Below are 13,058 nucleotides of genomic sequence, written 5' to 3'. Positions count from 1 at the left end.
ACATGTTATGCAGCGGTGGCATCCTGTCAAACCTTCCTCTCGTGCCTGGCCGTTATCGATAAGAGACGATATGAGGGGTCAATCATGAAATTACACGTAGACAGAGTTCAACCTATGTATGTACTCGAAGAAGATCTAACTACAGAGTACTTGCTATGTAATTGGGATATGTACTTCAGACTGTACCATGTGTGGCCTACAGCCATTAGGGTATAGAGCTAAAATGTCCCAAACCAACCCACTCCATACCGAGGCCTATAAGAGCCAATTCCCACGTGCCCAACGCCCAAACCACTGAGCAACCCAGATTGGATTGCCATGATCAATGACCCATAGTAGACTGGAAAATCTTAGCAGCAAGCTCACTCAGGAGTCGCGTCCGATCTGGCGTTGGAAGGTCCAAGAAAACCTCATAGACACTTTTGCCCTTGGCATCACGAACAGCACCGAGACGATTACCCGCAACCGCGCCAGCTAGTGCGCCAGGGAAATTACCGACAATGAAACCCATGGCACCACCGCTTACACCACCGACCAGAGCCCAGAATCGGCCGGTTGGACGAGTCTGTCGGCCGCCTTGTCCATCGTTCTCCTCGGCGAGACCCTCCTCGCGCAGCATCTCTTCGAACACGGATCCAAATTGATTGTTATCCCGGTCATCACGGTTCTCGCCAAACCCAAAGCTGGACCAGGAGAAACCACCAGCGTTGCTTGGTGGTACGTCCTCCTCTGCTTCCTCTTCTGCTGCCTGGTAGGCGCGAGTAGCGTCATATTCCCGACGGCGCGCGGGGTCTGATAGGGTATAGTAGGCGTCGTTAATATCCTGGAATTTTCGTGTGCGTGCAGGTCTCTCAGGGGAGTCGGCGGGGACCCGGTCGGGGTGGGATTTCAGTGATTCCCTGTAGATTTAGTTAGAGGGTTGTTTTGGCGCATGTTGTAATGCGCGTACCTCTTATAAGCGCTGCGAATCTGTTGTTGAGTTGCATCTTGGGCAATATTCAGGATCTTGTCTGGTCTGTATTAGCTGGAACCTCGTTATGTTCGGCCGTTGATGAGGGCTTACAGTAATCGGGGCCTAGTTGCGAGTTAGTATTGATTTAGGCGAGAGAGCGGGGTAATATCAACGCACTCGACATGGTCACTCTTGGTAAACGATCTCAAATAACCACCACTTGAGGGTATTAAGGAAGACTCAAGTAGAACTTTAGGCAGAGTCATGGAAAGCCATCACATGCAGTGACGTCGTTGCCGCCTAAGGCATTCACCACGATCCATGGTTCGGCCATTCAAGTGGCATCGGGTCTGAAGCTCCAGAAGCAACAAGCTTATACCCAAGCGATCTAGGGAGTAGGTATTTTGTACATATAATTCTTATGTTTTGCATCATAGTCTAAACTGCTAGCGCTGTGTATGGTGTACGGAGTAGGTCAATTCTACTCCGTACTTCTTACGTACTTTGTTCAAGGCAAAAATGCAATTGGAGACTAAGTTCAGCTGGCCAAACCCAAGCCACCTTTCTTGCGCTAGGGGTGACTGTTTAGCCCAATTGAGTATCTCCTCTGATTCGCCTGGAAACAGCCCTTGCGGTGATAACCTCCTTTTCTGAGAATCCCCATCGTGCCAACTGTCAAAAAAAATTGCTTGCATAGAAAATCCACAAAGCGGGTGCACACATCGGCCTAGACCAACAGATCGCACATCTCCGCAGCAGCTAGTGGCTGACCTGCATCTGTCTCTTTCCACTCTTTTGATTGCCACACAAAGCAAAAAAAAGGTCTCAAACGAGATCATCAGGGGCATTGTTTCACGGCACCTGAGAATTTTCTTTCTTCCGTATCAATCGGCCACAATCCTTCTGCCAGCGCACCACCTGCGTCTCAGCCCCAAAAGACGTCTTATCTGACTATCACCAAGCGCACAAAGCTGTACCCGTAAGCGCATACCACACACCATCATAATGGGCTGGTTCGACGGTAAATCAACCGCTTCATCCGTGGGACATGTGCGCCGGCGGTCGCCCGCCTCCAGCACGCATAGTGGACGCAGTTCGCGCAGCAAATCAGGCCATTCCACTCACCACTCGCAAAAGTCTGCACCATCCTTCTTGGGAACACGAAGTGGAGGGCGATCAAGCCCATCAGTCTTCTCCTCATTCTCATCTTCGTCGCGGCGGGCTCGGCCCCGCGAGGGATTTGTGCAGCGCATGATCCGCGACATCAAGCGGCTGTTCCGTGACATCTATCGCTGGGCTCGTCGGAATCCAATGAAGGTCTTCATGATGGTCATTGTGCCTCTCCTGACCAGCGGTGTTCTGCCGAGGCTGCTCGCCATGATTGGGATTCGCTTGCCGCATGCGATCACCAAGGCCCTCGGTGGTAGCTCGAAGTCTCATGGATCAGATAATGGAGGTGGCAGAGGAATGTCTGAGCACATCAGCAGCTTGATGAACATTGCCAAGATGTTCACATAGGCAGCATTGACATCCCCTGGCTGGGTTATTTGATCTGCGCCTTTCCACGATTTGCAACGCTTTGTTGGACCTCAACATATAACGATCATGATGATTCACTTACTCACTTTTGCCTTTTATGCCTTCTATGATTTCGATATCCAACTCTTTGTCTGCTGAGCTTTGCCGTTTTTTTTTTCCTGGAAGGAATCGGAAGGCTCGTCTCAGTCCAATAGAATTGATTTTGCTTCAAATCCATTTCTTCTGATTCTTGTAAAACAATGAGGACACCCGGGGCTTCAGACCGAATCCAAAAAACGGGATCTCTCGCTATTTGTACCAACCTAGTCGCATGTTGGTGCCCAAGATGGATACGACACCGGGTAGGTGTACACCGCACTAGATAGTTGTCTATGCAGCTGGTAGAATGGTGCACTGACCTTATGGAAGACCCGCCCAGACACGCGGTACCTAGATACCTCTTATGTAGATCTCTTCAGTGGCTTTATGAGGTTTGTGGGTAGCGTGCCACGTATGACATGGATATGCAAGTACATAATTTGGGCTGCCAATTGCCCCGGAAAATCAGATCTGGGATATCGATGGCAAGTACTCCGTAGTTGATGTGCATTATTCTGCGCTGAGTTCTTGAATTCAATGGAGAATAATTATGTGTACATTTTGGGTTCTACCTGGGTATAACCAACTAACAATCCATACAGAAATTCTATAGCAAACCAACCTTGATACTTTTGTGATCAGCGAAAAAAGCCTTGATGAACGCCCAAGGTGCAGCGAGGATAGATCTATGATCGCTGGGAGCGCTTTCCACGCTTCCGAGAACGAGGCTTGGAGGTGGCAGTAGTCTCAGCCTCCTCGACAAAAGACTCCTCGCTCTCATCCGACTCCACTTCCTCGTCAGCAGAAGTTCCCAGCACCCGACCAACGGTACTGTTAAAGCACCAGATAGGAAGCTTGCACAGCATTGTTTCACGGATAGTGGGGCGTTCAATTTGATCAATGTCAAGCAGGAATTCTTGGCGCTCGCCATTCTCGTTCTGCTCTTCCAGGAACACATTGCCGATGGAATCGACAATCAAAGTCTTGCCATTTTCAGCAACAACGCGCTTCCGCTCGCCAGTGCTGGCAGGCTGCTCGGTGGGGGTGGAGGTACCGGAGGCACGGGCACTTGAACGGCCTCCGCCCTTCTTATCCTTCTTGTTCTCCTTATCCATCATACGCTTCTGGCGACGGTTGACGGCGACGGCGCCGGTCTCACCGGACTCCTGGGCAGGAGGAGGGGTAGCTCCGAGAGAGTCAATTCCAGGGATACCACGAACACCCATATCGTCACCCCAGGCAGCTCTGCGGGCTTGACGAACGTAGCGATCGACGAACTCGCGCTGGCGCTTCCAGCCAAGGATCAGGGCAGCGTAGTGAGCACCACCGCCAAAGACCAGGAACAGGCCGATCAGCACAGAGCCCAGACCAGGACGGAAGCGCGAGTAGTAGTATCCAGTGCCCTTCCACAAGGGGAAGCCATTCTTGAGGAAGTGATCGTAACGCTCACGGTTGGGGCCGCGGAGGACGTTGGCGACGAGATTCAGACGGGCAGAGCGAGCATCAGCATTCTTGACCGCCGCGTCGATTTCACGCTGAGTGGGACCCCTGTTGACATTCACCCCCTGGTTTGACTTGGCCTTGCTCTTGTCCTTGGCGTAATTGGCGATGAAGGCGCGCTTGACCTTGTCGGGGTGGATGGTTCTCGACTTCTTGCGATAGGCCTTGGTGATCTGCTCCTGATTGGCATTGGGACGGATCTCGAGGAGGTCTGCAGGAGCACGGGTGTAGAAGTTAGATAGAGAATCCTGGGGCGAGCATCCAACGCGTACGAAGCTCGTTGTATCGGTTCCATTGGAGAAATCACGTACCATAGAAGGTCACATTGGCACCTTCATTCGTGGCCACATCGTTTTGTAGACCAAAGATCTCATAGTCTGTTCCCAAAAATCATGAGTATGGGGCTCCGGTCAGGGTAAACAGTACCCACCTTCTTTGGACCACGCAGCAACGAGGCCGAAGAAGACAAACAGCGAGAGGAAAAGCGCAACAGGCTTCATGATGATGAGCGGTCAATGCCGCGGAAGCCAGAATTCACAGAAGTGGCTATAGAAATGAACGAATGAGCAGTCGAGGGTTAGTGGAGGACATGTTGCAGGAAAAAAAGCGGTCGGGCTTCGAAGTTATCCACCTGCGAAGAGCCAAACGTGGCCCAATGGACGTAATTTGGGTTCAGTTTCTTGAACTGCATGCCTGAGCGGACAGCTCCTGTACACGTATATATAAAGAGAAGCAAGCCAAAGAATTAAATTGGATTTGAAGTTCTATTCCTCTACAGTGTATACTCCGTATGTCTTCCGTGATCAGTTCCGCACCCAGGAGCTGAGGGAATCAGGAACACTGGATGGAGGACCCGTTCCTATTATTAGTCAGGGCATCAAGAGAACCTTGATGGTTTCTACCTAACGCTTTTCATCTTTCTTACTCCTGCCGCTGACTACGGAGTTCTTGGCCTTTCAAACGGCCGTGCTCTGACTAAAATCGAAAGGGGGAAAGGCCCAAGTTGTCTCCGTGTTTGACTTCCTCTCCTTCCTCTCTATCACATCCTATCTGTTCATTTCACAACTTCGCTCCTGTTTTGAACCCTCGTTTCTACTCCTTCTTTACCAATCTTCCAAAATGGTCTCCATCCCCATTGACATGCTTACTTCGCGTTTTGGTGATCGCCTCAGCAGCCTGCGCAGCACCTCGTTGAGTACGCGATTCTCAAACCTGCGCCCGGTCTCGGAGTTTCTCGATCTCAAGCGCCTGTCCAAGCCCGCCAATTTCGCGGAAGCCCAGAGCCGCGTCAACTACAACCTGTCCTACTTCTCCAGCAACTATGCCGTCGTGTTTGTGATGCTCAGCATCTACAGCTTGCTGACCAACCTGGTGCTGCTGTTCGACATGATCTTTGTGACCTGCGGTATCTACGGAATCAACAAGCTGCAAGGCCGTGATCTGGATCTGGGCTTCTCTCGATTCACCACTTCCCAGCTCTACACCGGACTGCTCATCATCGGTATCCCCGTTGGTATCTGGGCCTCGCCTCTGGCGACTGCTCTGTGGTTGATCGGCGCTACTGGCGTGACCGTCTTTGGCCACGCTGCTTTATTGGACAAACCGATTGAAAATGCTTTTTGCGAGGAGGCGGTCTAGGTGGTCGGCCGCGAGCTCCTTTTGACATGCCCCCATGGGGAAGACCACTAGGGGCACGGACGGGGAGAAATAATTGGGGACGCGCGGCGTGGGATGAGACACGGGTGGAGGAGGTGGACGGTGAGAATGATGGATACGGGAGGGAGTTGGTGCGAAACGGTCGATATAAGAGAGGGATGGAGTATGGAGGACGTGGGGCGCGCAGGCGACCTGTGGATTATGACGATTTGACAGATGACTCTGAATCGGGGGAGGGAGGCAACTATGATCTATACGACTACGGGGATAGCACGGTGGCCTATGCGGTTCAGTTAGCTTTGCGTGACAAGGAGGATCAATTGGTGGACAATGCTCTTGAGCGAATTCGCCGCGCGCAAGTGCTGGGGAAGAACAACGTCCGATTATCGCAACGCGAGCTGGAAGCTTTGGAGCGCAAGCGCCAGCAGGCGGACGGTTCAGGTGGAACTTGGCGCCCAAAACAATCTGCCAATCCTGCTAAGACATCGTCGCGGCCATCATCTCGAAGAAGCGCAGCAGGTTTCGCACCAGACCAACCACCCGCCGGATACCCAGCTTTTCCGCCTGATCCACTCAGCAACTGGGCTCGTGGCGCTACTGCGACACATAGCCGACCTTCCAGCTCATCTTCCGCTGCCCGCCCCCGGACTCCGACGACACAATCACTCCGTCCTCAGCAGTCCAATTCACCACTTCGACCTACCTACCCGCCATACCCTTCCGAGCGCTTTGCCTCCAATGGTCGACCACAGTCGATGCAGCAACCGCTTATGTACCCACGACCACTGCCAGACGATCCTCACTGGGCTCCATCATATTACAATGCAATGCAGATGGGTCCGTACGGAGAGCCGTTGCCATATCCGGCGCAGCTTCCTACTGATCTCCGAGTTGGACCGCAAAATCGAATGAGTTATCCCTCGACTGTTCCGTACCAAGCTCCTCCACAAAGCAGACGCTCATCTCAGGGGACAGTGCAGTCCCGGGGAGATGCCGTTCCTGCTCCTGCTCCTGCTCCTGCTACCACTGGGGCGGATGCTGATGAATCGAGCGAGGAATCCAGCGAGGAATCCGAGAGCAGTGAAGATGAGGATGTCAAAATCGTTAAGGTGTCCAAGGTGGCGGAGCGTCCGGCCCAGCCAGTTCCAGTCGCTCAAAGACGGACCGTTCCTGGGGCCACACGAGGTGGTGCTCGTAAGCGAACCAGTCGATGATGTTGAAGTGTCTCCCAGAGTTGCCTGATATCCCTCTCAAAAAATTTACTTTCGGTCTGGGAGGTTTTCTTTGCTTTACTGTTTTTAATTCACTGCGGTCCTTCCGTAACGCAAATGGCGTTTTCAGGTAGACCGGGCTTAGATCAGGTTTCTAAGGCTACAAACATATGTCTTATCGTCATTTTTAGCCAGTACTCAATCTGTCCCGGCTTGGGTGTTGTAGATATCTGTAGAGCTTCGGATCCCCAAGGGTTGAGAGTCGGATGACCTTAATCAACTGCACCTGGGGAAGTCATGTTTGAACATGCATCAAAGCTTCATCAAAGCTTCATCAAGCCAGCGGAAGCCATCCTAAGGCTGAAACAAATCGTATACAAGACACGAAGCGAAAGCGTGTCTGGCATTTACATCTTGCAGTGCCACATTCCGGTGCCTCCTACCTAAGAACGGAACATAGCCAGCTTCATGCCCAAGTCCTATTTTTGTTGAGACGTCAGCTCCTCTACTAGCATGCGATGGATCAACGTCAGCCTCACGCTGACGCATAATCGTGCGCTGGCTATTTGGTGCGGAGTTGGATCTGACTGTAAGGCATGGCGTTTCCAGGCTGCGCTATTCATTCTGGTGGCCTACCTAGGCATCTGCTTGACCTTCCTGCGCCAATCATGCTACTACACACTCACTGTCACCACATCCATTCAATTACATTAGCGATTACTGAAGCGCAATTGAAGCGAAATGCCTCCTGGTAGCGCTCCTACTACCAGTGCCAATGGATTCGCCGATGGCAGCGCATCAAAGCCGATGATGACATGGATGATATCGAAGACTTGGGTTTCAGACTTGAACACATGCGAATGAGAGAGAGGATCACGGGATTCTACCGCTCTAACATAGCAGATGAGATACGTATACAGGAAGCAACAGGTCATACTTTTTATACTGAGTCGTACCATGATAGATCTCGATCTCTCTAGAGATGCCCAGTAGAGGGTCATCCTCAGATATATCTTTACCGGAGATCTCAATTTCGAGGGAAGAACTCTTGTGACCGAGTCCTTTCTTTACGGCCCCGTCGATCAATTTACTGTTTGACCAGGATCCCCTAGGCACCAACCTGACCCATTACTTTCCTCCTCGCAGTGTTGCTGACAGGTTGTTAAACTGCTATTGGGATGCAGTACACCCTGTAGCTCGCATTGTCCAGCGTCCTTCATATGCCCAGCGCTATGAGACATTATGGGAGCTGATAGAACATGGGTCTCAACCCGTCCCATCTCTAGCAGCAATCGTCTATTTCATCCAGTATTGTGTTAGCAAAACAGCACTCAAAAGAGATTGCCAAAAAAAGGAAGCATTGCACTCCATCCAACCCGATGAATAATCTCCCACTTGAGATCAAATCACCACTGTAACCATCTTTCAGCTCAACGGCACGGAAGATACAACGGATGAGAGTAGTGAGTACTGCAAGGGATAGAAAGCCGAAGAAGAACTTTCCCCGGGTGTCGATTCCCTTGCCACTTTTCGACAGCGAGCATCGAATCACGTAGTTGCCCAACAGCATAGAGAATCTAATGAGCGTAAAAGCTTGGAAGACCAGCCCGGCCATCGCAATATCAACCCCAATTTGGCTAGATCCGAAGAATCAGCCGACAGAGCGCCCCCGGCACCCTGCGGACCGAGTGATATAAAATCACAAGGAATGAAGATCCAGTATAAGTATGTCGGAGCAAAGCAGGCCAGTTCCGGCGCAAGGTGATTGATGCTGGGATTCTGTCAATCGGTCTACGGGAATGCTATCCACAAATACTTAGAATAATTGCTGGGATATACGATATCTGAGTCACCCAGGTCTACTGTCCACGAATTTTGTCAGTTCTCCCATCTGGAACGCTATTGCCTCTGGTACTTGCCTTCCCCATGTTTGTGATTTGCTCTTCCGTCAACGTCCAAACGTCCTTTCCCATCCCCGAGCCCATCACTGTTTTGCTGTTAGCACAGAACCGACATCTAAGTCGCTGAGGAAGAACACACTGAAGAATTAAAATATATCCATGGATAACGAAGATATTAAGTCTGCTGGTTAGCCGGCAGACTCTCAACTTCCATGCTCACACGGTGTTGCACTCACAAATGCAAGGACCGCGCACAGATCGGCCCACTTGGACTCCTTCTTAGCAATACAGTCACCTACTCTGATGCTGATAAACGCAAGAGCCAGGGCACCGGTAACGGCTGTTGCGATGGGAGCGACAAGACTTTTGTCCCGGACCGGCCAGTGGCAGAGGGTAGCCGTGGCATTTCGGGAGTCTAAGGATAGCATGTCAGCCCAGTTAGCCCATATTATGAATAGGTGTCTAGGACATGCGAAGTCCCTCAATGACGGTGCAGGCTTCCAATGAGCAAACCCCGACATTGGCCATCAATGTCTCGTCAGCGCATATGCAGTGGGTGTCCGTCGCGCAACATGTTAAATTCTTGACACTCTCGGCAAGACAATTGGCCTGGCGATCATTATCAGCTGCGTCTTAGTTTCACCAGCAAGAGTTTTCATACCGCACATTCTGGCACGTTCTGGGCACTAGCGATGGCCGCAAAGGCGATAATGGCACATGCTGACCACGTTGCTAGCAGCATTGTGATTCCTCCGCCACTAAATTGGAAGCTCTACAATGAATACAGATACAAAGACACACGAAGAGCAGAGGTAATAAAAAGGACTCGAGACGGCGCCCAGGAATCGGCATCTGGTACTCCGTATAGAGTATATCTGTCTCATTTCCCACAGACAGGGGACGAGGGATAGCTCGATGATAGCTTCACGCTAGAACTTGGTCTTAAAGATCATCTTGCCTCACAGTTGGACGGCCAGCCACTGAAGATCTTTTCAAATTTTGCTTTCGGGGCTGCCTTAGACATCCTGCCCTAACGCATGTGTCAGTTTGGGAATCTAGACTGCCATATGACATCTAACGGTCCCCACACGGGCCGTTTCTCCAACTTCCCGGCGCCACCCCAAGAAATGAGGAATCCATTCTGATACTCAGGGGTCTATTGCTCTTCCTTCCAACAAAAGTACATAACGTCCGTGTCCGCCGCTCAAAAACGTTGTTACGCATTAACTGGCATGGCCAGGCGATTGAAAGCTAACACCGAGTGATCGGTGCAAGACGGTTGATTACTCGTCTCTCCACGAATGAGGCAGACCTGGAGGAGTCCATCCCATATGTGGCTTAGTTCTCCTAGCCCAGACGGGGCCGCATCCTCCACTTTACTACGAGAACAGTATGGCCCCGCTGTCGAAGGAGCCGGCTAACAATCCATCCGGCCGATCCTAATGAGCCCAATGAGCCCAATGAAGATCTGGATAAAAGAGCTGTGCGCATTCATTGGCCCCTGTACAATCGTCCCATCCAGCTCAGCTTTCGCTGTTGACCCGGCGGAGAGGGACGGACACCGTACGAAGTACTTAAATCGTCCTGCTTGGTCTTCTCGCTGCCGTCCCTGCATACAGTCGTAGTCGCACTCATCTGCCTCGTCTCTACACTTGCAGGAAAATGGCCGGCTTTGCGACCTATCTGCTTGGCGCTCTTAGCGCGATCGTAATTGCACGTCTGATCAGCTCACTCGTCAAACGGCCCTCGTTGCCCCTACCGCCAGGACCCAAGCCCGCGCCTGTAATAGGAAATATTCACCAGCTGCCCAAGAGTCTGCAGTGGCTGGAGCTATATCACTGGAGCAAGAAGTATGGCCCGGTCATGCATCTCAGCATGGGTGGGCAGCCGCTCATCGTCCTCTCCACTCACCAGGCTGCACACGATCTTCTCAATCGCCGCAGCTTGCGATACTCGGACCGCCCGCGCATGGTCATGGCTGGTGAGCTGGTCACGAAGGGCATGCATATGCTCCTCCGACCATATAACGACCAGTACCGACTACACCAGAAAATGGAAGCCCCGCTCCTAACCCCGCGTGCTGCGAGCAACTACCGCCCGCTACAGGACCTCGAGTCGCAGCAGCTGCTATGGGATGTGCTGGGCGAGTGGGACAAGTTCGGCGAGAAGGGCGTAGACTTCCACCACCACTTCGAGCGCGCAATGGCCAGTACCATTTACTGTCTGATCTACGGGTATCGGCTGCAAACGGGATTTGAGAAGGAGCTGATGGATGGGAAGCGCGTGCAGGCGGAGTTTGCGCGCACCGGGCAGGTGGGCGCGTACCTTGTTGACTCCTTTCCGTCGCTGAACTACCTGCCCAAGTTTTTGGCGCCTTGGAAGAGGGAGGCCGAGGAGCTGTTTGAGCTGGAGCGCCAGCTACATGTTGGAAACTTGAAGAAAGGGCTGAGGAATCGCAGGTGGAACTGGACTAAGCATATGAACGACTCGCCAGAGGGTGCGACAATGTCGGAGATCGAGCTTGCATTTGATTTGGGGATTATTGCTGATGCTGGTTTGGATACTTCGACTGTTGCCTTGGACTGGTTTATCGTTGCTTGGATTACGTCGGGGTCGCGTGGCTGGGTGAAGAGGGCGCAGCAGCTGCTGGACGAGGTCGTTGGTAAAGACCGCCTACCCAGCTTTGAAGACCGCCCCAAGCTAGCTTATATCGATGCTATTGGTGAGTTTACTCTTTTTTTCCGAATGGGCAAGTTCTGACATGATATCACACAGCGAGCGAGACGCTCCGCTGGCGCCCCGTGGTCGTCCAGGGCGTGCCACACTTCACCAAGACGGAGGACGAATACATGGGCTACTATATCCCCGCCAACTCGATTGTCCTCCCCAATGCATTCGCCATCACCCGTGATGAGGCCGCCTTCGGCGAGGATGTCGACAACTTCATGCCCGAGCGGTGGCTCGCCGAGGCAGCCGGCAAGGAGCACATCGATGCCAGCGGCTGCAACACATCCGCCCTCAAGGACCTACCATACACGGGGTTCGGGTTTGGACGCAGAATATGCGCGGGTCGGCTCATTGCGCGCAACCAGCTGTTCATCCAGATGGCGCGCATGCTGTGGTCGTTTGATGTCGAGGCTGGCGTTGTGGACGAGGCTACAGGCGCGAGACACAAAGTCGATGATATGGACTGCACGGAGGGCTTTATCAGCCTGCCCAAGCCGTTTAGGTCGGTGATGCGTCCGAGAGGGCAGTGGGTGCGTGATGCGATCTTGAAGGCGGGCACCACGCATCACTTGGATCACTCGGCCATTTTGGAGGCGGCAAGTATTTGAAAGTCCTGAGCATTGATCTATCTCGTTTCTTTTTCTTTTCGGTGGTGTTTGCCTATAGCGTGGTTTGAAATGATCACTTCCGCTGGTAGTCCTCCCGAGGTCCCGGGTGCGAAGGTGTATAGCCTCTGTCCAGTTTCAATTAGAATCCAAAGTTCGGCCTGATTTCTGCCTTGGTGGCTTATTTACATCCAGCGGAAAATTTATAGACCTTAGAAGAGAATAGAGGAGGAAGGGCCTAAAAATCCGACGGATTCGGATTGGACAGATTTCCTATTATCAGGTCGGAGCAGCTTGAACGCCTCAGGAAGAGACAAATTCGAAATTTGTATGGTGTGAATAGCTTCGATTTCAGGTTGGCGGGGTGGTTCGAACATCGTTACATCACAGCTTCCGTGACAATCCAGCGGTAGCGGAAGCGGTCTGAAATCAGGCAGGATTCAGGCATTTCCACGCATTCTCAGGCAGCAATGCAGATTTCAATCGACACTGAACGGAGGCTATACACGAGACTTGGCTACTATATCCAAAAAGCGCGCTGAGCCAATGATCACCGATTAGGTGGGGACTTCGAAGCGTAGGAATGCAGGTCTGCGTCATTTCCAAGATGCTTTGGCGATATAATGCACCGGGGTTCATGGGAGACCGTCTTCTAGTGTGTCCCTCGCAATTTCAATGTCTCGGTTCGTTGGGAGTAGTTCCGTCCGCAGTAACTTTAGTCGGTTCTTGCAAGCCTGACCTTTTGATCTTCTACATCATAGCTCTCGCCGAATAGTATAACCGGTTCGAATTCGATCCGATCTTACGCAACACAGCTCCGCCAAGCGTCCAGCCACCCGGTTAAGGCGTCGATCCGATCCCCGACAAGCACAACCACTTTATGCCATTG

At 52.1% G+C, this 13,058-nt stretch overlaps 7 protein-coding genes across 7 annotated transcripts; 4 read left to right on the top strand and 3 right to left on the bottom strand.

Annotated features, from left to right (window-relative positions):
- Positions 1-322: 322 nt before the first annotated feature.
- N7457_009508 (putative DnaJ chaperone (Caj1)) lies at positions 323-1,136 on the bottom strand (the record flags this gene model as incomplete). Its single annotated transcript, XM_057180551.1, has 4 exons — positions 323-899; positions 950-1,010; positions 1,064-1,075; positions 1,130-1,136. The coding sequence occupies 4 exons, from the start codon at positions 1,134-1,136 to the stop codon at positions 323-325; spliced, it is 657 nt and encodes a 218-aa protein (XP_057028937.1).
- Positions 1,137-1,957: 821 nt separating this feature from the next.
- Positions 1,958-2,470, top strand: N7457_009507 (uncharacterized protein; the record flags this gene model as incomplete). Its single annotated transcript, XM_057180550.1, has 1 exon — positions 1,958-2,470. One exon carries the CDS (start codon positions 1,958-1,960, stop codon positions 2,468-2,470), a length of 513 nt encoding a protein of 170 aa, XP_057028936.1.
- Positions 2,471-3,255: 785 nt separating this feature from the next.
- N7457_009506 (uncharacterized protein) lies at positions 3,256-4,569 on the bottom strand (the record flags this gene model as incomplete). The annotated part of the gene is made up of 3 exons (XM_057180549.1): positions 3,256-4,280; positions 4,381-4,446; positions 4,500-4,569. 3 exons carry the CDS (start codon positions 4,567-4,569, stop codon positions 3,256-3,258), a joined length of 1,161 nt encoding a protein of 386 aa, XP_057028935.1.
- A 619-nt stretch (positions 4,570-5,188) lies between these two features.
- Positions 5,189-5,707, top strand: N7457_009505 (putative COPII vesicles protein Yip3; the record flags this gene model as incomplete). The annotated part of the gene is made up of 1 exon (XM_057180548.1): positions 5,189-5,707. One exon carries the CDS (start codon positions 5,189-5,191, stop codon positions 5,705-5,707), a length of 519 nt encoding a protein of 172 aa, XP_057028934.1.
- A 26-nt stretch (positions 5,708-5,733) lies between these two features.
- On the top strand, positions 5,734-6,939 carry N7457_009504 (uncharacterized protein; the record flags this gene model as incomplete). The annotated part of the gene is made up of 1 exon (XM_057180547.1): positions 5,734-6,939. One exon carries the CDS (start codon positions 5,734-5,736, stop codon positions 6,937-6,939), a length of 1,206 nt encoding a protein of 401 aa, XP_057028933.1.
- Positions 6,940-8,795: 1,856 nt separating this feature from the next.
- On the bottom strand, positions 8,796-9,579 carry N7457_009503 (uncharacterized protein; the record flags this gene model as incomplete). Its single annotated transcript, XM_057180546.1, has 4 exons — positions 8,796-8,923; positions 9,058-9,252; positions 9,410-9,446; positions 9,499-9,579. 4 exons carry the CDS (start codon positions 9,577-9,579, stop codon positions 8,796-8,798), a joined length of 441 nt encoding a protein of 146 aa, XP_057028932.1.
- Positions 9,580-10,499: 920 nt separating this feature from the next.
- Positions 10,500-12,172, top strand: N7457_009502 (cytochrome P450; the record flags this gene model as incomplete). The annotated part of the gene is made up of 2 exons (XM_057180545.1): positions 10,500-11,559; positions 11,613-12,172. 2 exons carry the CDS (start codon positions 10,500-10,502, stop codon positions 12,170-12,172), a joined length of 1,620 nt encoding a protein of 539 aa, XP_057028931.1.
- Between the last annotated feature and the right edge of the window lie 886 nt (positions 12,173-13,058).

Source organism: Penicillium paradoxum (assembly GCF_028828445.1).
Source record: "Penicillium paradoxum strain IBT 22861 chromosome Unknown utg000007l_segment0_segment0, whole genome shotgun sequence".
Taxonomy (NCBI): Eukaryota; Fungi; Ascomycota; class Eurotiomycetes; order Eurotiales; family Aspergillaceae; genus Penicillium; species Penicillium paradoxum.
This window is presented reverse-complemented; position numbering and strand designations above follow the sequence as displayed.